This window comes from Phanerochaete carnosa (assembly GCF_000300595.1).
Source record: "Phanerochaete carnosa HHB-10118-sp unplaced genomic scaffold PHACAscaffold_2, whole genome shotgun sequence".
Lineage (NCBI taxonomy): Eukaryota > Fungi > Basidiomycota > Agaricomycetes > Polyporales > Phanerochaetaceae > Phanerochaete > Phanerochaete carnosa.
The window spans coordinates 3,356,087-3,381,984 of NW_006767629.1; the positions used below are offsets into that span (position 1 = coordinate 3,356,087).

Genomic DNA, 25,898 nt, shown 5'->3' on the forward strand with positions numbered 1-25,898 from the left:
GCTCGGCAACGCTACATCGGGCCGAGCGCTGGCTGCGCACGTATCCTAGGGATATGCATTGACTGCTATATAAGTCCTGCCGTCGTCCACACCGGCTTCCTCAACAACCAACACTCACCATGAGCTACTCGATGGTCTTGTACGCCGTCGGCGTTCTCGTCGCGTTTGCTCTCTACAAGTTAGTGCCGCACGTATACGGTATACTCACATCGCCCCTTCGACATCTCCCTGGCCCGCCGACCGAGAGCTTGATCTGGGGAAACATGGAGCTCATACAGAGGGAAGAAAACTCGGTGCCTCAAGAACGATGGGTGCAGCAGTACGGGCCTGCCATTGCCTACAAAGGCGTCTTCGGCGTATGTGTCTCCATCATCCGCCCAGTGTATACTGACGACTCTCCACTAGATGTGGCGTTTGTGGACGGTAGACACCCGTGCGCTGAACCATATCATGACGCACCATACCATCTACCAGCGTCCGCTGCCCGCCAGGTACGGGATCTCCCGCGTTGTTGGCCCCGGTGTCCTCGTGGCTGAAGGTGCGTACTTCCCCTCACGCCATCCCGTCCATATTCTCACCAGAGCTATTCTACAGGTGAACAGCACAGGCGCCAGGTGGGTTATACTCAGCTTGTTGCCAATCACTGTAGCTAAACACCCCACAGCGCCGCGTGATGAACCCTGCTTTCGGCCCGGCGCAGGTTCGCGAACTCACGGAGATCTTCACGGAAAAGTCGAACCAGTTGCGGGACTGTTGGCTCGGGGAGATATCCAAGAACGGCGGCGCGTCTGCGCAGGTGAACGCGCTCCCGTGGCTCGGTCACGCGACACTGGACATCATCGGCCGCGCGGGCTTCGGGTACGACTTCGATGCGCTCAACCCGACGGGGGAGACCAACGAGCTGAGCGAGGCGTTCTCCACGCTCTTCACGGTGCCCCAGGGAAATCGGCGTTTCTTCGCGTTCCTGCAGGGGAGCGTTCCCCTGTTGCGGCTCATCGTGCGTTTTTTGCGTGCTTTTTCTGCATGAGAACGCGCTGCTGACAGGGAGTGATACTATAGAAAACAGAGAACGACCGCAGGGCTGAGCAGTCGCAGGCAACCATGCGTCGCATCGGTATGCAGCTCATCCGGGAGAAGAAGGCGGCGATCATGGCAGAGACCCTCGAGAAGGGCCGGGGCGTCGAACGCAAGGACATAAGGGAGCGCGACCTGCTCACACTCCTCATTCGCGCAAACATGGCGACGGACATCCCCGAGGACCAGCGACTGACCGACGACGAGGTTCTTGCGCGTGCGTGTAACACACGTGCTTCGCGTACCGTCCATAAGACTGACCTGCGCCTTCCACAGAGGTCCCGACGTTCATCGTCGCCGGCCACGAGACGACGAGCACGGCGACGACCTGGGCGCTGTTCTCGCTCACTCAACGGCCCGACGTGCAGCGCAAGCTGCGCGAGGAGCTGCTGCAGGTGGCCACGGACAGTCCGACGATGGACGAGCTGAACGCGCTGCCGTACCTGGACGCAGTCGTGCGCGAGACGCTGCGGCACCACTCGCCGGTGCCGGCGACGACACGCGAGGCGTTCGAGGACGACGTCATCCCGGTGGACACGCCGTACATGGACAGGTACGGCAGGGTGCGCGAGCACATCGAGGTCAAGAAGGGCGACCTCGTCTTCCTGCCCATCCTCGCGCTCAACCGGCGCAAGGAGATCTGGGGCGAGGACGCGCACGAATTCAAGTGAGGTCCCTTTCTTCATGTGGTCTTTGGGCTGCGTGCTGACAGCTGGGCAGGCCTGAGCGTTGGGAGCACATCCCCGAAGCGGCGGCAAATGTACCTGGTGTGTGGGGCAACCTGCTCACGTTCATTGGCGGGCCGCGGGCGTGCATCGGCTACCGGTTTTCTCTCGTCGAGTGCGTCTCACTTATGATCTCCCCTTATCCTGCTCTCTGCTCTCATGCTCATGCCTCTTCCAGGACCAAAGCGCTGCTCTTCGCGCTTGTACGCGCCTTCGAGTTCGAGCTCGCCGTCCCGGCTGAGAGCATCAAGAAGCGCAGCAGCATCACGACGCGCCCCGTCATCACCGGGCCCGATGGTAAGTCCAAGGGCTCGCTCCCGCTTATTATCCGGCCGTACAGAGCGTAGTCGCTGTGGCGCACGGGATCCGGGATGTGGAAAACAGAATGTCTGGGTACAGCTAGCGATATTGGACACCTGGTTTGTTAAGATATTTAAAATAAGCTGTTTAAAAAGCGGCACAGGGACTTCGTTGGGTAGAAGTGTCGCGTTGTAATAGCGTATTCGCCTGTATCGATAGGTCCTCCTTCCTCTGCAGCAAGGATTGAGTCAACTCTGACCCTAATGGCAGGCATGACAGTGTTTGACGCGATACGACATTAGCTCAATATTTTGACGCGGGCTACAGTGTGTCGCGAAGCTAACCGCAATACTGGAAGTGTTACGAGAACTGCTATTATTCGACAGCGAACAGAAGTGCCAGGGGTCTTCCGAGGTCCCAGGGTCCTGAAGACCAGTTACAGGCACGAGGACATTTGACGCGATACACTATTAGCTCAATATCCTGCTCGGATAGCCCTTGGGGTCAATCGCTAAGAAGCGCTTTACAGCGATCGTGAAGTTGTTCGTGAGGCTGAGAGTGTTAAGTAGTACTAGCTCAAGAACGAACAGGACTCTGCTGAGGTCTTCGGAGGTCTCGGGGTCCTGCAGGCCAGTGTTATCGGCTGCCACGGCTCTGCTTCCGTCCCAGCTCCTTCATTTGAGAGAGAGGTAAGAAATGAAATGCGTGTAAAGGCCGAATTTTAGATATAGTAGTCTATAGGAAGCCTCAACAGCCGGCGGAAGCGGCCTCAGTATCAGTATTTGATTGCTCCCCAGCTTTGCATCGGTACCAAGTACGCTCCTTTCGCATCTGGCGTATTCGATACTCATCGCGAGGGGCAGAATCGTAAACCACTCTAGTACTCCAGAGGAGATGTTGCCAGGATGCGGCCAGTTGCTATCGCCAACAGCCAGGCTACGGCTGGAGGACGAGCTTCGGGACCATCAGAGCCGTGCTCGGGAGATCTCTGAAACTCTTAACACGGATAAGACAGCCGTTGCGCTGCACGACAAAATTCTCCGAAAGATCTTTATTTTCCACATTGCGGCGTGGACGGCCAAAATATAAGCCTCTGGTGTCCTTCGCCAGCATCGATGATGGCCAGAAGCGCTGTTTGAAGGACGACCACGGTTGGATGACCATCTGCTGGGTCTGCAAGCGCTGGCGAGCAATCGCGTTGGACACTCCGGTGCTGTGGACAAACATCCGTGTGAACGAGTTCGTAGAGCCTACGGAAGCGTACCTCGAACGCTCCCAGAACACCCAGCTCTTCGTCTCCGGCAGCCTGAATTTCCACTTGGCGGGAGGCAACAACAGGCATACTGCTGCTCCCGATACATGGGCCCTCGTTCTCAAGCATTCAGACCGCATCGAGGCGATGTCTGTTGACTATAAGTCTGGCTTGTACAAGGATCTCGTCCCCACTATGAACACCGAACACTTCAAACTCCCCCAGCTCAGACGTCTCAGACTTCAGTTTGTTCATGTCTCACCCAACGACAAGACCAGGCAGTCCGTCTTTGTACCCCATAGATTCGAGGTTGACTACCATGCGTCGCTGCTCGAAGAGCTCGAGATCATCCAACTGCCGTTTACCCTCACCTCCACTCTCCTCACTGTGGGGTTGAGGAAACTCATCCTGTGTGGCATTGAGTGGGATAGATACCACCGGCCATGGGATATCCTCCTTGGCACTCTGAAGAGACTTCCTTGTATCGAAGAGTTTCGCCTCCTGGAGGATCTCCCAGAACTCCCTATGGGCAATTTTTCTCTCGCAGGACAGGACGAGAAGTTGGAGGAGCAGCTTTCACAGCTGTTACTGGCAGCGCCTGTCGATCTTCCAAAGCTTCGGCTGTTGGAAGTGGCCAGCTCTTCTTGTGAGGACGCAGGACAAGTAGGCCTACTCATGAGCAACCTCACACTTCCTGCCAGAGCTGCGATAAGCATCACACTCTGCGGCACCTGCGGGTTCACATACCAGGAGGTCTTCCTCATAGGTTCAATACTAGCCACTACATTTTCTGTGCCGGCAGCTGGGGCGACCCCTCGGTTGCCGCTGCGCACTCTGTGTCTCCAGCGAGCCGAGTCAGAACTCGCATACGGTGGAGCGCCGCGTATCACTGGCTGGAGTGAGCCACTTTCACCGGAGAAGCTGCCACCAGGCACGCTCACATCATCACCGTCACCCACATTGTCGCTCGGCGTTGCTGATCAGGGACGAAGTGTCGATATCCTCGATACCTTGAAGTTACTCCCGCTTGGTAGCTTGGAGTACCTCGCTGTCCACCAGTTTCTGCCATTCTTCGTGGACTACCTCTTGGCATTTGCACACGCCCGTAATCTTCGCGTTCTGTCTGCTTCCGGCAGGGCCTGCCACTGGCTCATTTTCAGCCTCACTCCTCCGGGCACGAGTGGCGCTCTCTCTCTCGACTTTCGTTGAAAGACGACGTCCTCTTCCCGAACCTCGAGGAGATAACGCTGTTCGATTTTTTGTCTGCGGACCGTTGGCCGCCGCTAGCCGATTGGACAGCGAGGGTTGCGGAGTGCCTGCGGAAGAGGCGGCAAATCAGACCAGAAAGTCGCCTGCGAAGACTGGTGTTGGACGACAACAGCAAGGAGTTGAACGATGGTGCCGCAGAGCAGCTCGGGAGCGAGGTGGACGAGCTGGTCTGTGTTCGGAGAGGCAAGATACAGGTCTTCCGGCGCCAGCCTGAAGAAGAGCTAGGTGTAGGCGAAGGCCCGGACATCAAGCTCAAGGTTGAGCCATGCGACTCGGACTTGGCTCCGGGACACCGTTTCGAAGGGCCGTCCTCGGGTGGTCATTCGCTGAAGCGCGACCGTACGCCAATCAATTCGGGAGAGAACCAGCATGCTCCCCTCAATAAGACCGCAGAGGGCGGAGCGAACGACAGGCCACCCGCGGCAAAGAGGGCCAAGTCCGAGTTGTGCCAGGACGTCCTGTTCAAACGGTGAGGCGTTTGCGCGACTGCGATACGATACTTGTCTGGCTGCGACGTCGAGTTTAGTTTGTTCAATAGTGCATTGCAGTGACGTCATCTTGTTTCACCTTGATTTGGCGCGTTTGCCGCAGGGATCACGCCCTAACCCCAGCTGCAGGCACGGCAGTGATGTCTACCCAACGTCCTGCTCGCTTGTGTGACGGGTGCAGAGCGGTCTGTTGACGCTGCAGAGAGCGCTCCGTGAGACTCCTGCCACGGGATGGCCTTCACTGATCTCCACTACCGATCAGCTTGGATGTAGCCCGCGTTGAAGGGTTTAGTACTGGCTCGCAGTGCATCTCCGCCTTGCGGTCACCGCGCAGGCTCTGGCGCCCCCGCGCCTGGGCGGGCGGGCTGTACTGGCCGCCGGTCATGGTTCGAGGACAACGCGCAGATACGACATCTCCGAAAGGCAGGCTCTGCCGCGATCATCTCGCGACAGCGAAGGCAGCCAGCTAGGTTTGCGATGGGAAGGCATGCCGTTGCGGCGAAGCCACTCATTAGTCTGTCTGTACTCACGTTCTCTCCCACAGCGCGACAGGCACCGTGCAGAACACTATATATGCGCGGGTGGTGCCCGTCTATTGCGGGCGCGGTCTACTGGCGCGTCGATTGGCGCATCATGTTGAAGGTGCGGATCAGAATCGACTGACTGGCCAGCTCTTTCCAGATATGATGGACTTCATGCCTGGATCCGTTGGTCTGGTCGGTACCCCTGTTGTGGGTCGCTATAAGATTCCGTCCCCACCAGCGCCATGCGGCCTCATTGCCTTCGCCTTCGACGTCGCGCTGTCCTGCCTCGCCCCTGGCAACGTTCAACTTGCCCCCGTCGCTCTTTACCTTGCCGCGGCCTTCCCCCCCATTCCCCGCGATGGCCCCCGCAGCCTTTCTCTTGCTCGCTTCATGCTTCGCGTCTGCCCTTGCTGACGCCGTCCAGGTCAACCCGCCTTCTTCCCCGCCAGGCGACAATGTCACCGCCGTGTACTCCAACTTCTTCGGGATCTCCTTCGAGCTGTCGTTCATCAACTATTACCTCGGGAACGACACCAACTCCATCCCCCAGCCGGTGCTCAACTACCTCGGCGCGCTGCACAACCGCAGCAGCGACCGCCCGCTGAGGCTGCGCCTCGGTGGCAACTCCATGGACAGCTCGACCTACGTCCCCGACCAGCAGCAGATCCTCGTGTTCACCAACCCTGCCGCGAACGTCAACGACCAGACTGTCTCGTTCGGCTCCGTGCTCTTTGACGTCATGAACACGACGGGCACCATGCTCGGTGGCATAGAATGGCTCATCGGTGCGTCCCCATCGTCTATCCGCGCGTGTCCAGCGTTGCTCAGGCTCGTGCAATGCTAGGCCTCAGTCTGCTTGACCCCAACAGCACGAACGTACCCCTCTTGGCTGGAGACGCGCAAAAGTATCTGGGAGACGGTCTCGATGCGTACATTCTCGGGAACGTACGTCCAAGAATAGACTCGGCGAATCTTGGGCTGACTTCTGTCAGGAACCTGACCTGTACGCTTCACATGGAGACAGGCCTGGCATGGCCAATTATTCCGTGTATGACTACGTCGGGGTACGTGCCTGACTACGCGCGGGAAACGCGTTGCTGACAAGGCATTGGTGGTGCAGGACTACTGGGTCGCGACCAATAACTTGGAAAACACGCCAACGGACGGCAACGTGCTGGACCTCGATAAAATTGCTGGCCCTACTATTTGCTGTGATTGGGTAAGTGATCTGCTAGTAGCGAGCTTAGATGGGCGGCGCGACCACCAGTTACTGACTTTCTACGCGCTTATAGGACCTTAATGCCGTTCTCACGTCCGGCTGGCTTTCTGATTTTCAGGATCGCCTCAAGTACATCACACTACAGCACTATCCACAAAACAAGTAAATGCCCTGTCGCAATATTGAGCGCATGCATGCTGATATCTTCGCAGCTGCTTCGGCTCTTACCAATATCACCTCGACTACTACATGTCGCATACCCAGACCGTCGTCCTGGCCCAGTGGCAACAACCGGGCCTCCAGGCCATCGCCTCGACGCCGTCCAACCAGCGCAAGCCCGTGCTGATGGACGAGTTCAACTCCGCCTCCTGCGGCGGCGTCCCCGAGTCCAACATGTTCGGCGTCGGCCTCTGGACGGCGGACTACGCGCTGCAGATGGCGAGCGTCGGCTACTCGGGCGCGTACCTGCACACGCGTGAGCCGGGCGTGTCGTACAACCCGCTCGAGCCGCCGGCGGGCGACGCGGGCGGCGCAGGCGCGTGGGGCACGAACACGAACTTCTACGCGATGCTCGCCGTGACGGAGGCGCTCGCGAACGCGAACGGGAGCCGCGTCGTCGACCTCGGCGTCGACGGCTCGCAGAGCGACTTCGGCGCCGTGCACGCGGGCTACGCCGTCTACGACCAGGCGACGGCGCGCGTGCACGCGCTCGCGCTCTTCAACTACGCCAACGCGTCCGCCGCCGCCACCGACTTTGCGCTCCCCGCGGCGCTCTTCGACGCCGCGCCCCTCCCCGCCGCCGTCCTCGTCCGCTACCTCAGCGCCCCCAGCGCGACGGAGACGACGAACGTCACCTGGGGCAACTTCACGTACGCCGGCGTTGGCGACGGCACGCCCGTCGCGGCGGCGGCGGCGGCGGCGACGCAGTGGACGGACCGGACGTACGCGTGCGACGGCGGGTGCACCGTGCAGGTCCCTGGGCCCGGCATGGCCGTCGTGTTTGTCGGCGGCGCGCCGAGCACGACGGGCGCCGCGACGGCCGCGGCGAACGTCACGCAGAGCGGTGGTGCCGCCGGGCCGTCGTCCACTGGCGGTTCCGACGGGACGAATACCACGAAAACGGGTGCTGCTTCCGAGGGTTGTGTGGCGAACATTTGGACGCTGCTTGCTGGACTTCTCTTGATGACGGTTATGTGATGATTTGACTGTGATGCCTACTAGAGACGCTGTCTTGTATACTACACCGTTTGTACACCGTGTTGTAATAGCTGTTTGTGCTCCGAACCTTTGGACTATATCTGTTGTAGTACTTGCATACCTCTTGCTTTCGAAGAGACACTGGCATCGTTCCGGGATTTTGTTCACATCTCTATTTGCTTAGAACAGAGCTTTACACGAATGAAGACGTGACGGTCAGAGGGTCGCGCCGCGGACAGCCAGCAGACGGACAGACTGCTTCCGGAAGGCGCTGGCATCGTGGCGTCCCAGGGGCATCGATATATACAGCCATCGGACGTCGGCTAACTAACGTGAATCTGTCCTCCGTGACGCGCGCGTGAAGGTTCAAAGCCCACAAGCCTGAGAGCTTCATCTTTTCTTTACCGTCAAGGTCGAGCGAAGAAGTTGGGCAGCCAGCAGCTGCCTTCTCAGCATCGTCAATCGCGACATCGTCGTGCGTCTCAACAAAATAGGCACAGACAGTACCGAGCCGAGGATAAGTAATTAGTTTCAAGACCACGCTCGTCCGTGGTGTGATACAACGGATAGCTCGGCATCTGGGTGGAGTCACTACAGTACAGTTTACGTAGTGTACACAAAGAACAGGTTTCTGAATTGCAGGTCAGCGGCTGAAGAGAGAGAGCGGCTTGGAGGGTAGACGCACTGTTTGTCGGTCAGGTCCATGAAGGCGTGGCGCTCACGTTCCTTCTGGACGTCTTCATCCGTCCAACCGTGGCGGGCCTTCTCCTCTTCCAGCCGCGCCTTCCTCTGCTTGTTCATGTGCAGGTTGATGCCTCGGAGCAGGTAGCAGAGGAAAAGCTGGACGGTGAGGAGAACCAGGATGGCGATTTTTCCCGGGATGTAGTTGGGTGCGTCTTTGGGCTGGAAGATCTCGGTGCCGATGATGTTGCCAAGGCCGAAGGAGACGAGGGTCATGCCATTGATAGTATTCTGAAAGTACTTCAGCGTTGTCCGATGCGAGAAGAGAATATCGTGCGTTGTCGTACCTTCTTCGTGTGGCCACTGGTGTTACTGGCGTTGTAAGCATAGATGGTGGACAGCGCGCTTCCGAAGGTGCCAATGAGATAAACAGCTACATCGATATTAGTTCGGGCCAATTAATAAAGATTTGTTGAGCGCACCGAACAGGAGAACACCCTTCTGGCCCGAATCATTCAGGCCGATCAGCATCGCGGCTCCGACGATGGTGGGGACCAGCGCAAAGACAATGGGCACCATGCGTGACATACTACGACACTTCAATCTCGTCACCCATGCAACGATTGGGAAGAAGGGCCTACAATCTGTCCGAGTACCAACCACAGAACAAAGTCATAACGGCTGCTATACCGCCTGCAGGCGTTGACAAGATGAGCGTCTGTCTAGAACTAAAGTGGCGTGGTTTTGTGAGCGTGGGCATGCCGGGAAGTTTTGTCGTAGGCCACGTACCTATAGCCGAGGTTCTTGATGATTATGTTGCTAACTGAGGGACATATGGTTAGCCGCATCTCGTTCCTGGCTTGCGCAAGAACTTACAATTGCTGAGAGCGCCATTGGGAATACTCGCTATACATCACTGAGTCTACTTTCTTGCGCGCAAGCTCGAACACGCTCACTCATCATCGTCGAAAGTACGATCAACCACGTCCGAATGTCCGTTACGGCCTCGATAATCTGATCCTTCTTCCAGCGCTTATTGGTTGTGCCACTCTGATCTTCACGGACGCGTTCCAGAACGGCGATGCGCTCCTCCTTGCTGAGCAGGCGGGCGTGCACCGGTGAGTCTGGGAGCCAAAGGATGACCGCAATGCCAACCAAAATTGCGAGACCGCCGAGCAGGAGGTACACGATCTTGTACGGCGCGATCGCCTTGCCAGAGTAGAACGAAATTCCGTACGCGACGAATCCACCGAAGACTTGGGTAAGGCCATTCTAGTAGGGGCCGTAAAAGTGAGCCGACGACAAAATTCAGATGAACTCATTAACAGACCATGACGTAGAAGTACGCCACGCGCACGCCTTGCTCGTCTTTCTTGTAGAACATCGAGATTATGAGGATCAATGTTGGGGCTACACAGCATTCGCACATCCCAAGGAGGAAACGCAAAGCGAAGAAAGCTGAGAACGAAGATGTAGACGCTTGCAGCATAAGTATTATGCCCCATACGACAACGTTGCATCCTACACGCGTACATAATGGTTAATAACGGCGTTTGGTCAGATCATAGAATACCATGATACGAACCCAAATATTTCGCCACGCGCAGCTTCTGTGAGATATAGACTGTAGGGAACTCCCAGATAAGGAATCCCACGTAGAACGCAAGAGACACAAGGTTATACTGCTGTCCGGTGATGGGGAAGCCCATGATGCTGCAGAGTATAAGCTGGCTCTCCCCATAGTAAGCTAAATCAAGACGAACCTTGCATAGTTCAGCGAAGTCTTGTCCAGAAACTGTGTGAAGTAAACTGCAGCACACAGAGGTGGAATGATGAAGTCCTAACAGACGGCTGTCAGTTCGGGATCTAAGCTATACCACATAGACATCGCGTACTAGCTTGCGCCGCAGCCGTCGGTTGTACTCTTCGCTGAACTGTTGCGTCCGCTCCTTTCCCACAAGCTCCAAAGCCTCGTCACCGTTCTCGCTGCCCATGACGGAGACGATCTCGGCATCGGCGGGCTTCTCGTCTATCGGCTCCTTCGTGTCATGCCCCGTGTCGACCGAACCGGATTTCTGGATGACCATCGCGATAAGGTGTATGAAAGTACCAGGCTGGGGGCCAGCAGATGCTTTCAGCAGCAGGGCACATACGCGTGGGGCCCATTATATGGAGTGAGGCTATCTTGCTAGACGCACAGGACTACGGTTATTCTTTCTATGGGTACGACGATAGTCGGCCATATGTCTGAAGATAACGGCAAGGATAGGTGGATTATGCTGTTATCGCCATATGTGCTTGTGTGCGCACCCGTTCCGCAGTCGCGCCGAGGTGCAGTGACGTGCATATCAATATTTGAGGGGCACATTAGCACACAGAACGGTTGAGCCAAAGTGCACCCGCACGATATGCCCAGATTGAGAAAATTACTCTCACCACACTAATGGGCACCATCCCACGTCACGCCTGCGCGAGAAACGGCGGTTATGTCTCCGGGAAAGTGGATGGTACAGTCATCCACCACTCTTCGCGATAGCGCGCATTTCACGGCTTCGGGAACCCTATAATTTACAGAAAAATCATGATAGGTTCATTAATTTATTCTGGAACTGTTGTAAAGCGATGCTAGAAGGCAGGGAGATTTTCATGGTTCGGAGCTGCGTGATCTCTGAGGCTTGGTTTACGTCCGCGTCTAGATCGTGTGCAAATCCTCCCGATCCGAGATCTTCCCACGGCATTCTGGCGCCCGATATGTCTTAGCTCAAGCGCTCACGCTTGTTCGTCAGGACACGCAGACTCAGCGGCCTGAACCTACGGGATCCTACGATTGGACTCTAAGCTGCAGAAGATCTAGCACTTGAGCAACAGGCTGCAGGGTGGAAAACTGCACATCGTCAGAGTTGCTGGTACCTACACGCTCCCCATGGTATAGACTGGGCCGGTACGCTATCGTCATTGTCCTCAAGGAGAATATCACCTTATTTACCTGTCGAATATCTGGTCGGTGAGCCATTAGGTAGGTTTGCCTCCAGTTAGTCAGAAGCTGCAGCCTGATTATGTAGTCCCGGGCAGTTCAAGGCTTGCGGGGCCGACTGGCGTATGCGGCTGGAGCAGTTGACATGATGCATCGGGCGAGCTTGATATTCAAACTCAGTGCCAAAGGCGTTGTGTAGAGATAGAGCTGGAAGGTAATAAATGGGTTGGTACCTCTCAGGGGGTAAGGGCGAATCCGCGAGGTTCGGCCTTGGAAACGCGTGCGACACATTCAGGACATGGGTAGGCACGAGTGTAGGTCCAGCTTACGGGCCGTTTTCGACACAGCGGTGAGGGAACACGCGATCGAAGTCATACTAGCATGCATATACAGCCCGGGCCATCGGATGTCGGCCATATAACGTGAATCTCGTTACCACGGTATGTGCATAATTCAGATTTTATAGAGGCTCTAGTAGCCCTAGTATTTGAAGGTGATTAGCGAGCAGCCGCACATGGTACGGGATGCTGTGATTCTTCTCACTGTCGCACCAAGCTGCGATCTTGACTAATAAGCCGATTAGGAGAGCCAGTTGACCTGCTGCACCCGCAGACAGCGCTGCGCCGGGACGAGCCTGGACAATAGCCACGGGCCCAATGTGGCGGGCGCCACGCGCCAGCGACGTTCACTGGTAATCGGGGAACTCGGAAGACACGCCCCCGACTTCAATCATCCCATGCGCCTTCAGCCTCGGGAAGAGTCTCCCCAGGAACATTTCGCCGCCTACAACCCTCTCCCCTTCGGGCCCCGAACCATCACTGTGCTCTCCCGGGCGCTGGCCAGGCATGGTCATGTCCATGAACACGAACGGGATCTTCCCCTCCGGGAGCTCGCGCGCAAGCTCGTACAGGATCGCGTCCAGCCTGTCCGCCGCGCCCTCGCACGGCACATCGCCGAGCACCACCTGTCTGGTACCACCCGCAAAGCCGTGCAGGCCGACGTCGATACGGAACGCAAGCGCGGAGAAGTGCGGGAAGCTGGCGCGGCGCAGACCATCCGCCTTGGCGAGGAGGGTCGTGACGGGCGCGAGCTGCTCCTGCAGCAGCTCCTTCGGCGACCTCTCGTCCCGCGGATTGTCTGGGGACGCTGAGAGGGCCTCTGCAGGGCCCACCGAGGTGATGAGGGTCAGCCGCCTCAGATTGCGGCACGGAGCGATGGAAGGAACAGGTAGGGGTTTTGCTAGGCCGTCTCTCAGTATCGCTGTCACAGCAGACTAGCCGAGAGAAGACACGTACGCGTTGCTTTAAACAGTAAATCGTCCCCAGCGAAGAATAAGGTGAGCTCCTCCAGGCTGGGACCGCAGGCGCCGATGAGGCTCTCGTATAGCCATGGATTTGGACATGGCATAACTCTGAGGCTGCGGACACCTTCGAGGTGGATGAAACGGGTCAAAACGCCCATGTACACCTGGGGCTCTGCGGCACCAAGAATGAAGTGCTGAACTCGAACGGGGTAGGCCGGAACCAGGCCGGTGGGCTCGGACTCCGGAGGTGGATCGAACCTGAAGGGACTGTAGCCCATCGGCATGTCCATGCCCATGAGACGGAGCTTCCCGATTGCACTGAAGCATCCCAGGACCCCGGCGAGGATTGCGATGCCAAGCTTGGGGCTGTCGTTGATCATGTCCAGTTGGACAAGTGACGGGACTCCAGAGGGAGGGTGAAAGTGGAACTCGGCCGGGGCGTCCAGCGTGAAGTTGATGAGAGAGAGCTTGCGCAGCTGCGGAAGGAGTTGTAGGAGGGCATTGAACGACGCGATCGAGACTGGTGCCACGTTTGCTCCAGCTAATGCGGGTAAAATGCTCGGATAGGCCGGCGTAAGCACTAATCGGCGGATATGGCCAGCAAGATTGGGCGACTGTTTGAGAAAGTCGCAAAACATGGTGAATGTCTTGCGCGGGAGCCACTTCCGAGTCGAATAGCTGGCCGAGGCTATCCAACGACCTCTGGTCTCTACAATCTGTCCGTAGGCTGAGTCATCCGTGGGGTTCATGTATGAGTAATGAATGTCACGAAAGAGGTACGGTTGAGCAAGCAATCGCCAGGTGCGAGACACGAGCGTGCACGCTGCCAAGTCCTGCTTTGTTCGCAGAGTATCCGGCCATGGTCCCTGAGGACCATCTGCAGATATGAGGTGATAAAAAAACTCTCTGATAACGTCGAGAGGAACATTATTCATGGCCCTAGCCTACCGACATACAGCGAGAATTAGAGCTTGTAGGGTCATCGATCGCAGTTCTAACTCACCCCAGTGATATTCTCGGCGGATCGTTTGGGTCCCGCAGAGGAGGTTGTGGTATTTGAGGAAGACTGAGATCCTCGTGTTTTCAGCATGTCAACGATATCGTGACATTACGGTATCTGCCACCACTTCTTGCCTAGCCTATTCGACTCGGATCAGTCAGATGCTCAAAGAACTACGTAATACGAAGCACAAGCACTAGCGGCGAGTGAGCGGTACCCACACACGGTACTAGTTGGGATAGAGGTACCTGAGTGTGCCTGTTACTATGGCATGTACCTAGCTGGAAGTACTTGGACCGTCACCCAAAACACGCCCCCCGCTGGCGACGTGAAGAGGAGGGAACATCTCCGATAAGAGGCTGAACAGCGATGTTAGAATGGTAGTTACATTTCCAGAATACACTGGAAGCATCGCTAATATGTGAAGCGCATGTCACAAGCCGACCGGGTCGGCGCGACGGAAGACAAGGTCCCCAGCTGTGAAACAAACGAGATTCAACTATTGTTCGAATGACTTACACCGTCACGCTCTTGACCTCAATCATCCCGTTCTCCTTCAACCTCGGGAAGAGTCTGCCGAGGAACATCTCACCGCTCACAACCTCGTCATCTAGCGAGTCCGGATGGTCTCCATCTCCTTCCGGGTGGTCGCAGATTGACGTGGTCATGTTCAGCAGCCCGAATGCGACCTTCATCCCTGGTAGCTCGCGCGCAATCTCGTATAGGATCTTGTCCAACCTGTCCGCTGCTCCCTCACAGGGCACGTCATCAAGTATCGCTTGTCCAGCTCTGCCTGCAAAACAGTATAGGCGGACGTCGAGGTAATATGCGATCGCGCAGAAGTTGGGGAAAACCGCACGGCACATGCCTGCCTTGTCGAAAAAGTTGGCAACGGGATCCAGCTGTCTCTGAAGCTCCTCTTTGGACATCCCATCCGTTGAGCACGCTAAAGAAGGGGTTATGGTAAGGATAGTAAGCCGTCTCAGCCTGTGGCACGAAGCGATGGAGGGGACTTGATTAAGCGGGTCCAGTGCTAGGTGATGCTCAGGATGCTGGCGGTAGCAGATCAGTCGGAAGTAGACACGTACAGACCGACACACGAGAACCCCGGCACATGGAGAGGTTTATCTTGAGTTCTTCCAAGCTGGGGCTACAGGCATTGATGAGACTCTGGTACAGCCATGGTTGTAGGCCTGATACGATGCTGAGGCTGCAAACACCCCCAAGGTGGACGAAACGGGTGAGAACGCCCATATATGTCTGAGGGTAACTGGTATCGAGGAGAAGCTGTTGGACTCGTACGGGACTGGCCGGAAGCAGGCCAGTAGGCTCAGGCTCAGGAGGGATAAGGGGACCTGAAGAGCTATTGTCCATATCCTTGAGATAGAGTCTTTCAACCTTGTTGAGGTATCCCAAGACCGCCGCGAGGATCGATGGCCTCAGCATGGGACCATTTTTGAATATGTGCAGATGCATAAGCGATGGGACACCAGTAAGAGGGGGAAAGTGGAGATCAACCGGGACGTCCAGCCTGAAGTTGCGTAGATGGAGCTCGCGCAGCCGCGGAAGCAGCTGCATCAAGCCGATGAACACTTCCCCGTCTGGCACTGATCGGCCGGGCGAATGGACAGGCGCAAGCACCAGCTGGCGAACATGGCCAGCAAAGCTGGGCGACTGCCTGAAAAAATCACAAAACATGGAGACTGTCTTGCGCGGTAGCCATTCGAAGTGGGGGGCGGAGCATACCCAACGATCCCTTGTGTTCACAATGAGTCCGTACACCGAGTCATCCGTGGAACTGATATACGAGTAATATATATCGCGGAAGAGGTAGGGCTGCGCTAACGACCGCCAGGCACGAGACACGAGCGTGCAGGCTGCTAGGTCCTGTTTTATTTGTAGAGTTTCCGGGAACGACTTTTGCGGAAGGTCTGCGGGTAGGAGATGATACAAGAACTCAGTGACGACGTCGAGAGGAATATCAACCATGTTCCTTTCTGCGGTTAGCGAGAGTCAGGCTTGAGCACAGGCCTAAGTTCAACGTTCAAGCTGCTTCACCTTATAACGTCCGCCTTGAATTGCTGGGGCTCTGCGGGGCGGACGTCGTACTTGAGAAAGATTGGGTTCCTCGTGTCTTCAGTACTGTCTACTCTGCGCAGCGGTCAGTCAGCTGCTTAAAGAGCTACGTAATGCGTACCACGAGGCTGATAGTAGGCGCCATTCCATAAACCTCGCACTTTGACGGTTGCCAGTGTCGACAAATTTGTAGATGTGACAATTCAATCGCGTATCCAAGCTTCGCGTCTTCTTAACCAATCTATAGGGCCTGAATACGCCGGCCAGTTCGTTGCTGCTCGTCATGAGGACAAAGTCCTCGAGCTCAGGGAATAAGCGCAGGATTAAATTGGTTCAGCGTCCGCCACGACTACTGCTACAGGTAATTTACAGTCCGATGGGCAGAGGTGGGAGAGGAGGCCTATTAGCATACAGAGGCTGCTGGTGATAACATCAAGAAATGGGTACTGCAAATGCAACAAGTTCCGAAGGACAGTCCGTTTAGGGACTGCACAATCGACAATGAGGAGCGTATAATGTTACACAAATGATACATGAGAGCACAAATAGAAAGCACAAACAATGAGTTGCAGAGCAGACAAGGACTGCATGAAGGCGATGGGCGGGGTTGAAGGGCGTGGATATCGGAGCGAGCGGACACAGGGCTGTCAGCTTGGTATGTGATACAACGTTGAGGTGGATATAAACGATTAGATGGGGCCTGTACAATATATAGCTTTCAGATTAGCGTGGACTCCAACATCTGCCTTACGCCAGACTGCGCCACATGCCTGCAAAAGGATCCGGTCAGCCACATTCCCACTATCGAAGGTGCCATGGGAAACGCACCAGCTCCGGGTATCTCGCTGTGTTTCTGGAGGATGTTCAGCGCGCGCTGCATCGACTTCCCAGCCGCCTGGTCGTCCTTCTCCGGAAGCGAGCCCAACTCGTCCTCGACGTCATCCTCGAAGTCGAAATCAAGTGTACCGGGGTCGATGGAGCGCATCCGGTCACGCTCGCGGTATGACGCACGACGCATTGCCTCGGCAGAGACCTTACCCATCGACTCTGCGGTGTTAGTGTTCTTACGGAGCGGCGGGAGACCCAGCGGCCCGATGGGTATAGGGAGAGACTTGGCCATGACCGTTCCTCCGTCAACTGCCAGAGCGTAAATACGACTGCGCAGCATACGACCGCATGTGCTCACCTCTTGACTCCTCGTCAGGGTTACTCGAGTCAGTCGACTCGTCATAGTACGCAGACCCTTCGGCCGCAGAGCTGTCGGCGGCAGAACTTTCGTCTTCTTCCGGGATAGCCTTGTGCTTGCTGTCGTGCTTCTGCCTGTTGACGAACGTGCGCCAGGCAGAGCTGTCTTTTCTCCACGCACTCCTGTGACTCGGCATGCTCGCAGCCACCAGGCGTAGAATTTCCGCCTCACGTGGATCGGCGTTCTCGTCCTCGTCCTCTTCCTGCAAGTCGCGCACTTCCTCCGCGACATCGCGCCGTTTGATGTCTTCACTGCCCCCTGGCGGCGAAAGCACAGACTCCCTGATGTTCTGCAAGCGCGTACCATCAGCCTTGTCCAGGGATATGATACGGCGCATCGCGGAAGGGGCCGGAAGTGATGCTGGGCGCAATGATGACAACGACGAGGGTAAGCCGGAGTTGCCGGTCTGCCGGAAACGATGAGGACGCCGCGCGAGGCGGATAGGCTCCTGCACTGGAAGTTCTTGCTGGGGTGGCACGAGCGAGACAGGAGCAGAGGTGTCTGTGTCTACGCCGACAGTCTCTCCCTCCATATCGAACACTTCCTCTATAGCAAACGTCAGAAAGCATTCGTATCAATTGGCGGAGAACTCGCCTTCAGGTCTGTCAGTCTTGGGCCTTGAGAGCTTGGGGGTGGCATCGGCGATGATCGCAACATCCGGCTTCACGTCAAACGTGACCTTCCTCTTGCCCTTGGTCGGCGTGGTGTGCTCTTTGGGCGGGCTTTCCTTGAGAACAGGGGACCCCGGCTCCTTGGTGACCCCGATGTCTCCGTTCGATTTCGGCTTTTTGATGGCGCTCTTGCCAGCTCTGGGCGACCGGCCTCGTGGCACCGCACTCGTGCTGGGGCTGGGCACCTCATTGTACGACTCCTCCTCTTCCGGCTCCTCCGCCACGCTCGGCGGCGGGCGCACGTCGATGTGCTGCGAGAGATCCGTCATGTATTTGAAACTCGTCGCGACGTCGAGGGACTCGTCCATGTTTCTGCGGTAGGCCTCCCGGATCTCGGCCTCGCCGTTGATCGGCATGCCCAGCGTCTTGGAGGACGCAGTGGAGGGAGAATCAGTGCGCGCGACCTGCGTGGGTGATCTCGACGACGTGCTGGGCGGCGATGGCTCGCGTTGGCGGTGTCCCATGACACTTTGGAGGTTGGACGTGGCAAGAGACGCGGACAGAGCGGACTGCGCGGCCGCCGAGGGCCGGCTCTGCCTGGGGGGCGGGCTGGGCGTAGGGACAAAGTTTGTAACCCGTACTGAAGCTGCAGGACCCCTGCCTCTACTGCTGCTCCGTCTGGTCTTCAGCCGAAGTCGGGGCGGCGCGGAGGCATCCTCCTCCTCGAACTTTTGTACTACTCCTTTGAACTTGGCCCATAGTTGTTCCACACTCTGCTTCAGCGTCGCTTCTTCCGCCTGAATCGCCGCGATTGTCTTTTGCAGCTCCTGCCTCATGTGTGCTTCACCCTCCGCGCGAAGTCGTTCGGACTCTGTTGCCGCGCATGACGAGAGGTGCGTGAACACTGGGTGCGTCGGCGTAAATGGCGGCGGCGGGAACAAGTCCGGAAGGTGGGGGAGAATCGTCTCGGGGATTTCTGGGCTGCTTGGCCGGGCGGACTGAGACGGCGAAAGGAACGCATGCCCGTCCTTGGTCACGGGCAATTCGCCGGAGGGAAGTACGATACCGAAAATTTTCGAGTATTGTGGCGAGGCTTCTGCCTCCTCGATGGCTGTTCCAAGCTGGGGGCCCGGTCAGCTTCGGTTCAGAGGCACGCGTGGGGCGCCACATCCACGGCATGTCGGCCGCCGACGCACTCCAGACCATGGTAACACTCACCAAGGCGTCCGCAGAAATCTCTATCCAGCCGTCTGCGCTCCTCAGCACCTCCTTTTCTACCCATTCGTCGGTGGGCAACACGAGGCCCTCTCCGCTCTCGACGTCCGGCAGGACGACCTGCGATATCCGATAGACGAGCGACTCGCAGACGAGGCAGGTGAGCGACACGACGCGGACCGCCTCCGTCCTGTCCCCCACTCTGCGCTCGGTGCGCGGGCCCTTGTTGCGCAGGGTGAGCTGGATGTGTGCCTGCAGAGTGACAACAATGGGGGAAATCGGATGGAACCACCCCGCACGCGCATTTCAGTGTGCGGCCGCGCCAGAGAAGCATGTGCGCACGTACGACGCTGACACCGTCTTCACCGACATAGACGGGTGTGTGTGACCCGTCGGGGGGCTCCTGTGGCGGACCGGGTGGGGCCTGCGCATGGATCCGCACATTTAGGCACTTGCAGGCATATGTTGACGGCTGGCCGTTTTCGGCCATCTCAGGCTGTGTTCGCCGGCTTGCAGACAGCGGAAATCCGAGAGAGACTCAGGCAGGGAGGAGACGGCGCGGCGAGGAGGTGTGCAGCGGTGGTGGTGGTTTACTGGAGGTGAAAGTTGAGACAGGACGGCCGTGCAGAGGCATGTACGAAAGCGTCCAAATTTTTACCACGGCCGGCTCCCGTGCCGGATTTGGACGAGTCAGCCATCGCTCCCACCGGCGCGCAGCTCCAGGCGAGGCAGTTGAGCACCGAGTTTTCGACATGAAATGTGCGGTTCGGGGCAGAGCTGTGCACCCCTGAATTCAGTCACCACTATAAGCGGTCCCCAGCTGACCGTCCGTGCACACATCGCGCCATGTCTTTGATATCCAGCCTTGGGCGTGGCGGACGCGCATTCGCAAACACGCCAGGCCACAACCATGCTACCAGTATCAGATGCCTCACATACCACCCGAGAAGGACTGCCCATGCTCCGGCCGCAGTCATCCCAACTGTGCCATGCTCGAGGTAACGCCGTTCTACCTGTTCTTCCTGCTCTCCTTCCCGTCCCCGCCCTCTTTCTCCGCAACGGCAACGGCGTCAGACGCCATCACCTGACCGTACTCGTTCACCCGCTTGGGATCAATCCGATATATCCACCGCTGTTCGCCTAACGTCAGCATTCATTCGCGGCAGAGCGTGTCGTGCGCATACCTGATACAGGAATACCAGGAAGACGACGTCGTCCCGGAAACACGCCAGCCTGTGCAATATCGGCATCTTGATGCAGAACCTGCAAGCACGCGCGCACGGCATGAGACTCTGTCCGCGATCCGACCAGGAGAAATACGTACGCAAACAGATCGTCGACGACTGTGGACAGCGTCTTGTAGATCATCGCCTTCATCGGCATGTGCGCGACACTCTGCGCCCAATCGCATCAGTCGCAGCTGAAGCGAACAGCGGGCGCACTAACCTTGAGCTTGTAGTTGATGATTAATTGCGGGACGAGTTGTGCCTGTCGCAGCCTCGTGTCAGCCACAGTCGCACGCCCAGCTACAAGGACTCACGAAGCCAAACATGTAGACAAACGACGTCAGGGTGCTGATGACAAATGAGTACCAGCCGCGGTGGGTCTCGTACAACAGCGAGTACACGGTGTACGCCGCAAGGCATGGGATCGTGACATATGCGACGTATCGGAACGCTAGCTTGTCGTATCTGCGGGCGGGCATCAGCAAATGAGATCGTACGACTCCACGGTTGCGACCTACTCCTGCGTCTTCTTCTCATCCTCACTGAGAACATGTTTGTCTGGACGCGGCGTTAGTCTAATGTCCGCGGAAGAGAATAGCAGCGAACACGGACCTTTGATGTCAAATTTGTATGGCAGCAGTGAACCCGGGGGCGACGAAACGATCGTTATGTCCACGGCTTTTGTAATCTATCTGACGGTCAGCTGACGGGTGGACATACTATATGTCGGCACTCGCCTTCCACGCTTCGACGAGCACACCGACACCGGATCCCATGAGAATCATCCAGCTCGTATCCTCGTTATTATCAATGAGGTACAACAGAATGATGATCTGAACCACCACATTTGTGGCAATCTAGAACGAGGCGTTTCAGGTTGCCAAGGTGAGAGTCTCCAGAACACATGACGCACCGTTCTAGGAAAATGCGGGAGTCAGCTTCGGCAGCTACACAACGACGCCGAGACGGACATACCTAACGGAGACTCCAACGAGTTCCTTCTTCTTCCGCCAGTGCGCGACATCCGAACTGAACGCAAGGAACTCAAATCTAGCGCGCCCCGTCAGACTAGTCCCGGAGAAATGCGACGCGAAACTCACAAGACGTGGAGCACGCTCACGAGCGCGGTGATACCGAGGAACCACGGGTTGGTCTCGACCAACATCCGCTTGATCTCGTCCAACTCCGCGCCGCCCGCGGCACCTTTCTCTTTCGCAGCCTCAGAGAAGCTGTGCGCCATCTGCGCGAACAGCTGGAACTTCCAGTATACCATCGGCTGGAAGGTGACTTCGAGCGGGAGAACGGGCGTTGTCGTGTTGATCTCGATGTATTGCGAGCGGAGGTGCCAGAAGTCATTCGGGAATATGATTGGCTTGTAGAAGCCCTTGGTGCCGGTCTCGTCCCGCTCTGGTGCCAATGTGACGTCTGTTACCCAACATTAGCCAACTACGACGTCGTTCTGGTATGTTAGACGCTTACGCTGCGCGATAGGAGCAGGCAGCTGACTGACGGGGACTACTGTCGCATCAGAGATCAGCGCAAGTGTGAGATTCTTTATCACAAGGTAAGTTGCAGTCTCAGTCACTGATCATGATACGCACTGTGTGCCAATGCGATGTGATAATGTCCGCCTGCGGCCGAGCACGTATTAGCACCGTACAAAGCAGCGTTTCAGAACAATACCTACCTCTGACTCCTCAGCTTCGAGTTCTTCCTTCGAGCTCAGGAGACTCTTCTCCTTTCGGACTTTGGCTTTCGGCAAGTATCTGGTCAACACTGTCATATGTTCAGCTCAGGCACCAGCTGGCGCTGGGATGCACGCACGTTTCCTAGCATGATGGACGGCTTCCAGGTCAAACATGGGACTGCTCGGATTCGGATTGGCACCACCTCGGCACAAGAAGATGTCGGCCCACATAGAGCCGTTGTGCTGGACGGACTGCGACACAGTCAAGTTTAGGTCCTGTATGCACGTCCTCGTGGTATATGCAGAAGAGAACATACCTCTGGGATGCGTACATCGTACGCAACGGTCCTATGGTCGTCCCAATCTCCAAAAGTAACGTTGTCCCAGACAAAATATGGGAGATCCTCCTTGTGAGGAGAGAATACGCCGGACGGATGGGGAGAAGTCGTGAGGTAGACGTGCATGGATAGAGGAATCCCAAGAGGCCAGGCAGGATAGGCTTGCGTGATGACTGCCGCTGGTGCAGCCCCTGCAGGAGAGCCTGGTGTAGCTTGTGTAACTTGCGCAACTTGCGGCTGAGGTGGAGCCTCTGGTGTCGTCTTGGACGCGAAAAATCTAGTGACTACATAGGCATAAACACCATTTCAAACCGCGCGTGCAGTCAACCCAACATACCAACTTGCATAATAACCCAAGCGAAGAACATTTGCTGTATTCGAATGAGCATCTGCATCTTGGTTCGACAGTAGAGGAGACACACCTTGATTATGCCCGTGATATTACCCCAAGGGGAGTCCTCATTCTGTTGAGCAGCAGGCGCAGCGTTTGCTGGCCGTGCGGGGGGCGCGGGGGTAGCCATGCCCACACTGCGGGGTCGTCGTGGTGGTCGAGGACGAAGTCGCTGGCACTCACAGCAGGGACGCAATTGCAAACAGTCGCCCCTCCTCTGGGCGCCTTCGCGGCGGGGTGCGCGCCACGTGGGGCACCAACCGATAGATAACCCACGTGGGTCAAGCTGCGCCCTCTTAATGACCGCCACCTACATTCTCCTCCCGAAAACCATAACAAAACCTAACGGGGCCGCAAGAAGTTATCCCAGGGCATATCTGGGCCCGGGTCAGCCTCAGAAAGACGCTTTCTCGTTGCCGCAGCGAGGCAGAGCGACGCCACAGCCAGGTCACCTTTGGCTTCATATCGTATTCTACGAGATATTTATTCGAGAGAATTCCCCACTGATACGTACATTGTTACACTACTAGCACAAGGCGGAAAGGCATTTGTGGGCGCTCGCAGCGTTCGTGATGACCAGAATACACGACCCCGCCGCCTGAGTTCGTCTTGCGAGATGAGTCGTTGACTACTGTATAGCTGGACAGTCTGCGATAGCTGGTTCTTTCTCTAGTGCAGCTCATTGGTGTCATACGGGAGTCGTGCCCACGGTACTAGCTACCGCCTCACTTATACGGAGGCTGTTGTGTGTTTACCTCTATCCAGCAGTGGACAAGTCTTGACTTTTACGAGACACACATCCCATAACTGCCTGGCTTACATTAAAGGTGAAGATCCAGCGTACAAGAAACACCGCAGAGCCAACGCCACAACGTCGGCGCTTCCGCTTCACGTGGTTGTCGAAGTTCGCCCCGAGGGTTCGTTTCACCAGGTTTGAAGTATACCCTTCTGACAAGTCTAAGTGATTGAGGCACAATTATTTTAAGGAGAAAACAGCCACGCTCCCGTCGCCACTGTGGCAGAGATTGAATGAAGCACGAGAAGACACTGGAAAATCTAATCTGTCTCTGGTTCCTCTTGTTTCACGCTCATAATCATGAGTCAATGATTGGCACCCAACGACGGACTGGCCAGGCGCACGTCTGTCGCCTAAGCATGCCCCTGGGGGGACTCCGGATACCTCTGTCGTTCGCTAGTCAGACATCTGGGGCGTCAGAATCATCCACACACGAAGGGGCGCGCGTGGAAACTCTCCACGAAAACAGTGGTCATTAATATGAAGACAAGGCTGAAAGCAATTCCCACAACGTCACGCAGCATCATCTGGCTATGAGTGTGGTTTTAATTTTGTCGTAAACCCTTCAAGCTTACAAACCCCAAAACTCACCGACTGTTGAGATGATCTCCACACTCCACGGTGCAGTCCTTACACGCGATCTCCGCTTTATCCCCTTTGAGCTGGATCAACGCAAATGTGCTCGAGGACGACTTCACAAATAAGCTCTTTGAGAACGGCCTCAACGAAATTTAAGCCCACAAACTCCACGAATTATTTCTCCGAAGTACGAAGTCGCCATTCGTGGATCTAAGTTGCATCGCGTACATGGCAATCCGTACATGGCAACTCTGGTCGTAACATATATCTTCCATTCAATCCAGTGGTGAGATGTAAGCATGACCAATACCAGGCCTAAAGCTTAGCGGTGGGCTGTGTGGGCTGCACAGCAAATTCCAGCCTTGGGAAGTGGCAGCGGAAGATGCCCGCCTTCCCCTTAATCTCCACAACGGACTCTTCTCGGTTTAGTGCCAGGAGCCGCCCGATTGTAGGCACTTTCCCTGTAACAAGTGAACATTTCAGCAATGCAACAAGCTATAACTCCGTGTATAGCAGCATACCGCTGTCCGTGGGGCAGACCGATACCATGTCACCCAATTTCACGCTCAATCGAGCGGCCTCGACGGCCTCGAAGCCGACCGACTTCTCATCCTCGTGTGAAGCAGAAGCGATCAGCTTCGCTGCGTCCTCTGCCGTCAACTTTTCGGGGGTCGCAGCGTTGCTCTTTTGTGCTTCCTTGATATGCTTGGCCACACGATCGATCCACTGTGCGAAAGAAATGTTTAATTGGCGTGAGCAACATGCGAAGCAAGCATCAGCTCACGGCGAGGGTTTGCGGGAAAGCGTCGGCACTGAAAATCTCTCTCAAATTTTTGAACAATCGTGCCCAGGTGAAGAACACCTGTGCCGACACATCCACCAAGCCGATGCTCTCTGTGTCCAACAGCCACTGACGCCCGTCTGCGAGCTGCTCCTCAATCAACGCCTGGGCACCTAACATAAGCTACTCGTCCCACAGAACACAACAAGAGCTGACAGACACACCAGGTGCGAGGCGATCGCGCTGCTGCGGTGGCCCTGCTTCTCCGCGAGCGCCTTCGCGTCGATCTTGCCCCCTCGCCATTGCTGGCGGTCTTCGATGAACTTCGCGTCAAACTTGGCATACGGCAGGCTGTTCGCGAGGAGCGAGAAGAGCGCGTCGCCCACCCAGTAGCGGTCGAGCAGCTTTGCGAGCGTGGCGTCGGTCCTGCCGCCTCCCGCGCGCGGCGGGAAGAGCGGCTTGTAGCCTGCAGCAGACGGGAAGCGGCGCTCGAGGACGGACGCGATGAGATCCGTGCCGCAGTATATGTCGTTCCCGATGGCGACAATGGGTATGCGTCGGTAGGTCAACCCGAGGAGGTCAGTGATCTCGGGGCGAGGAAGTTGTATGGGGACCTGTCGTCAGTGTTCAGAACTGCGCGTGTGGACACAAGGGTCGTGCCGAACGTACCGCGACAAGCTTGTGGGGGATGCCTTTGACCAAGAGCATGTTCTTAACCTTAGTCGAGAAAGGCGACGCATCGTAGCTGACGGTTGGATGTGAGTTTCCAGGACTTGAACATAGGACTGTCGCGACGTACTGGTACAACACGACAGATGTATTCGCCATGGCCCGTCTTCGGATGCTATCACTAGCTTACACAGTTGCTAGGCGTATATGAGCTCGCGCCGCGAGAGTGCTGCTCAAGAGCGAGATTTACATTCCATGGGCTCTTAATATAACTTAT

The 25,898-nt window shown here is 56.6% G+C and overlaps 8 protein-coding genes across 8 annotated transcripts; 3 read left to right on the forward strand and 5 right to left on the reverse strand.

Annotated features, from left to right (window-relative positions):
• The first annotated feature begins 113 nt into the window (after positions 1-113).
• On the forward strand, positions 114-2,358 carry PHACADRAFT_250554 (uncharacterized protein). The gene is made up of 8 exons (XM_007392318.1): positions 114-356; positions 406-538; positions 595-614; positions 665-997; positions 1,060-1,291; positions 1,351-1,741; positions 1,795-1,914; positions 1,978-2,358. The coding sequence occupies exons 1-8, from the start codon at positions 264-266 to the stop codon at positions 2,144-2,146; spliced, it is 1,491 nt and encodes a 496-aa protein (XP_007392380.1). The 5' UTR covers positions 114-263; the 3' UTR covers positions 2,147-2,358.
• An 897-nt stretch (positions 2,359-3,255) lies between these two features.
• On the forward strand, positions 3,256-4,585 carry PHACADRAFT_181775 (uncharacterized protein; the record flags this gene model as incomplete). The annotated part of the gene is made up of 1 exon (XM_007392319.1): positions 3,256-4,585. One exon carries the CDS (start codon positions 3,256-3,258, stop codon positions 4,558-4,560), a length of 1,305 nt encoding a protein of 434 aa, XP_007392381.1. The 3' UTR covers positions 4,561-4,585.
• Positions 4,586-5,244: 659 nt separating this feature from the next.
• PHACADRAFT_115084 (glycoside hydrolase family 79 protein) lies at positions 5,245-8,349 on the forward strand. Its single transcript, XM_007392320.1, has 6 exons — positions 5,245-6,417; positions 6,477-6,577; positions 6,625-6,696; positions 6,753-6,851; positions 6,925-7,013; positions 7,064-8,349. The coding sequence occupies exons 1-6, from the start codon at positions 5,991-5,993 to the stop codon at positions 8,046-8,048; spliced, it is 1,773 nt and encodes a 590-aa protein (XP_007392382.1). The 5' UTR covers positions 5,245-5,990; the 3' UTR covers positions 8,049-8,349.
• Positions 8,350-8,629: 280 nt separating this feature from the next.
• Positions 8,630-10,840, reverse strand: PHACADRAFT_250561 (uncharacterized protein). Its single transcript, XM_007392321.1, has 12 exons — positions 10,625-10,840; positions 10,493-10,569; positions 10,315-10,442; positions 10,060-10,250; positions 9,686-10,001; positions 9,606-9,635; positions 9,519-9,552; positions 9,371-9,457; positions 9,212-9,318; positions 9,077-9,162; positions 8,734-9,020; positions 8,630-8,679 (listed from the first exon to the last, which is right to left on the reverse strand). The coding sequence occupies exons 1-12, from the start codon at positions 10,814-10,816 to the stop codon at positions 8,652-8,654; spliced, it is 1,563 nt and encodes a 520-aa protein (XP_007392383.1). The 5' UTR covers positions 10,817-10,840; the 3' UTR covers positions 8,630-8,651.
• A 1,195-nt stretch (positions 10,841-12,035) lies between these two features.
• PHACADRAFT_206043 (uncharacterized protein) lies at positions 12,036-14,023 on the reverse strand. The gene is made up of 3 exons (XM_007392322.1): positions 14,010-14,023; positions 12,999-13,950; positions 12,036-12,942 (listed from the first exon to the last, which is right to left on the reverse strand). The coding sequence occupies exons 2-3, from the start codon at positions 13,939-13,941 to the stop codon at positions 12,389-12,391; spliced, it is 1,497 nt and encodes a 498-aa protein (XP_007392384.1). The 5' UTR covers positions 13,942-13,950; positions 14,010-14,023; the 3' UTR covers positions 12,036-12,388.
• Positions 14,024-16,393: 2,370 nt separating this feature from the next.
• On the reverse strand, positions 16,394-19,718 carry PHACADRAFT_250564 (uncharacterized protein). Its single transcript, XM_007392323.1, has 6 exons — positions 19,501-19,718; positions 19,158-19,406; positions 17,923-19,060; positions 17,269-17,874; positions 16,911-17,219; positions 16,394-16,852 (listed from the first exon to the last, which is right to left on the reverse strand). Exons 1-6 carry the CDS (start codon positions 19,642-19,644, stop codon positions 16,830-16,832), a joined length of 2,469 nt encoding a protein of 822 aa, XP_007392385.1. The 5' UTR covers positions 19,645-19,718; the 3' UTR covers positions 16,394-16,829.
• A 288-nt stretch (positions 19,719-20,006) lies between these two features.
• On the reverse strand, positions 20,007-22,896 carry PHACADRAFT_250566 (uncharacterized protein). Its single transcript, XM_007392324.1, has 18 exons — positions 22,828-22,896; positions 22,743-22,776; positions 22,385-22,689; positions 22,205-22,319; positions 22,068-22,156; positions 21,982-22,011; positions 21,860-21,932; positions 21,481-21,805; positions 21,356-21,430; positions 21,320-21,321; positions 21,118-21,239; positions 20,993-21,068; positions 20,899-20,938; positions 20,695-20,845; positions 20,601-20,642; positions 20,479-20,549; positions 20,339-20,417; positions 20,007-20,286 (listed from the first exon to the last, which is right to left on the reverse strand). The coding sequence occupies exons 2-18, from the start codon at positions 22,750-22,752 to the stop codon at positions 20,164-20,166; spliced, it is 1,728 nt and encodes a 575-aa protein (XP_007392386.1). The 5' UTR covers positions 22,753-22,776; positions 22,828-22,896; the 3' UTR covers positions 20,007-20,163.
• A 1,467-nt stretch (positions 22,897-24,363) lies between these two features.
• On the reverse strand, positions 24,364-25,821 carry PHACADRAFT_250570 (uncharacterized protein). Its single transcript, XM_007392325.1, has 6 exons — positions 25,752-25,821; positions 25,622-25,697; positions 25,177-25,566; positions 24,956-25,117; positions 24,693-24,897; positions 24,364-24,632 (listed from the first exon to the last, which is right to left on the reverse strand). Exons 1-6 carry the CDS (start codon positions 25,778-25,780, stop codon positions 24,487-24,489), a joined length of 1,008 nt encoding a protein of 335 aa, XP_007392387.1. The 5' UTR covers positions 25,781-25,821; the 3' UTR covers positions 24,364-24,486.
• Positions 25,822-25,898: the final 77 nt, after the last annotated feature.

What these genes read in the sequence shown, in the direction of transcription:
- PHACADRAFT_250554 (XM_007392318.1), top strand. Translation starts at nt 264, where the DNA reads ATGGAGCTCATACAGAGGGAAGAAAACTCGGTGCCTCAAGAACGATGG. An exon ending in GTGAACAGCACAGGCGCCAG is followed by an intron (nt 615 to 664) that starts GTGGGTTATACT and finishes AACACCCCACAG; the next exon opens with CGCCGCGTGATGAACCCTGC. An exon ending in TTCCCCTGTTGCGGCTCATC is followed by an intron (nt 998 to 1,059) that starts GTGCGTTTTTTG and finishes GTGATACTATAG; the next exon opens with AAAACAGAGAACGACCGCAG.
- PHACADRAFT_115084 (XM_007392320.1), top strand. Translation starts at nt 5,991, where the DNA reads ATGGCCCCCGCAGCCTTTCTCTTGCTCGCTTCATGCTTCGCGTCTGCC. An exon ending in ATGCGTACATTCTCGGGAAC is followed by an intron (nt 6,578 to 6,624) that starts GTACGTCCAAGA and finishes GACTTCTGTCAG; the next exon opens with GAACCTGACCTGTACGCTTC. An exon ending in CAGCACTATCCACAAAACAA is followed by an intron (nt 7,014 to 7,063) that starts GTAAATGCCCTG and finishes ATATCTTCGCAG; the next exon opens with CTGCTTCGGCTCTTACCAAT.
- PHACADRAFT_250561 (XM_007392321.1), bottom strand. Translation starts at nt 10,816, where the DNA reads ATGGTCATCCAGAAATCCGGTTCGGTCGACACGGGGCATGACACGAAG. An exon ending in ATCAAGAACCTCGGCTATAG is followed by an intron (nt 9,458 to 9,518) that starts GTACGTGGCCTA and finishes ACGCCACTTTAG; the next exon opens with TTCTAGACAGACGCTCATCT. An exon ending in ATGGACCTGACCGACAAACA is followed by an intron (nt 8,680 to 8,733) that starts GTGCGTCTACCC and finishes CCTGCAATTCAG; the next exon opens with AAACCTGTTCTTTGTGTACA.
- PHACADRAFT_206043 (XM_007392322.1), bottom strand. Translation starts at nt 13,941, where the DNA reads ATGAATAATGTTCCTCTCGACGTTATCAGAGAGTTTTTTTATCACCTC. An exon ending in TTTACTGTTTAAAGCAACGC is followed by an intron (nt 12,943 to 12,998) that starts GTACGTGTCTTC and finishes GAGACGGCCTAG; the next exon opens with CAAAACCCCTACCTGTTCCT.
- PHACADRAFT_250564 (XM_007392323.1), bottom strand. Translation starts at nt 19,644, where the DNA reads ATGGCCGAAAACGGCCAGCCGTCAACATATGCCTGCAAGTGCCTAAAT. An exon ending in CCCTGACGAGGAGTCAAGAG is followed by an intron (nt 17,220 to 17,268) that starts GTGAGCACATGC and finishes ACGCTCTGGCAG; the next exon opens with TTGACGGAGGAACGGTCATG. An exon ending in CAGCGAGATACCCGGAGCTG is followed by an intron (nt 16,853 to 16,910) that starts GTGCGTTTCCCA and finishes ATCCTTTTGCAG; the next exon opens with GCATGTGGCGCAGTCTGGCG.
- PHACADRAFT_250566 (XM_007392324.1), bottom strand. An exon ending in GATGAGAAGAAGACGCAGGA is followed by an intron (nt 20,846 to 20,898) that starts GTAGGTCGCAAC and finishes GCCCGCCCGCAG; the next exon opens with ATACGACAAGCTAGCGTTCC. An exon ending in GTCGTCGACGATCTGTTTGC is followed by an intron (nt 20,418 to 20,478) that starts GTACGTATTTCT and finishes GCGTGCTTGCAG; the next exon opens with GTTCTGCATCAAGATGCCGA.
- PHACADRAFT_250570 (XM_007392325.1), bottom strand. Translation starts at nt 25,780, where the DNA reads ATGGCGAATACATCTGTCGTGTTGTACCA. An exon ending in CTTTCCCGCAAACCCTCGCC is followed by an intron (nt 24,898 to 24,955) that starts GTGAGCTGATGC and finishes TCTTTCGCACAG; the next exon opens with TGGATCGATCGTGTGGCCAA. An exon ending in GGTCTGCCCCACGGACAGCG is followed by an intron (nt 24,633 to 24,692) that starts GTATGCTGCTAT and finishes CACTTGTTACAG; the next exon opens with GGAAAGTGCCTACAATCGGG.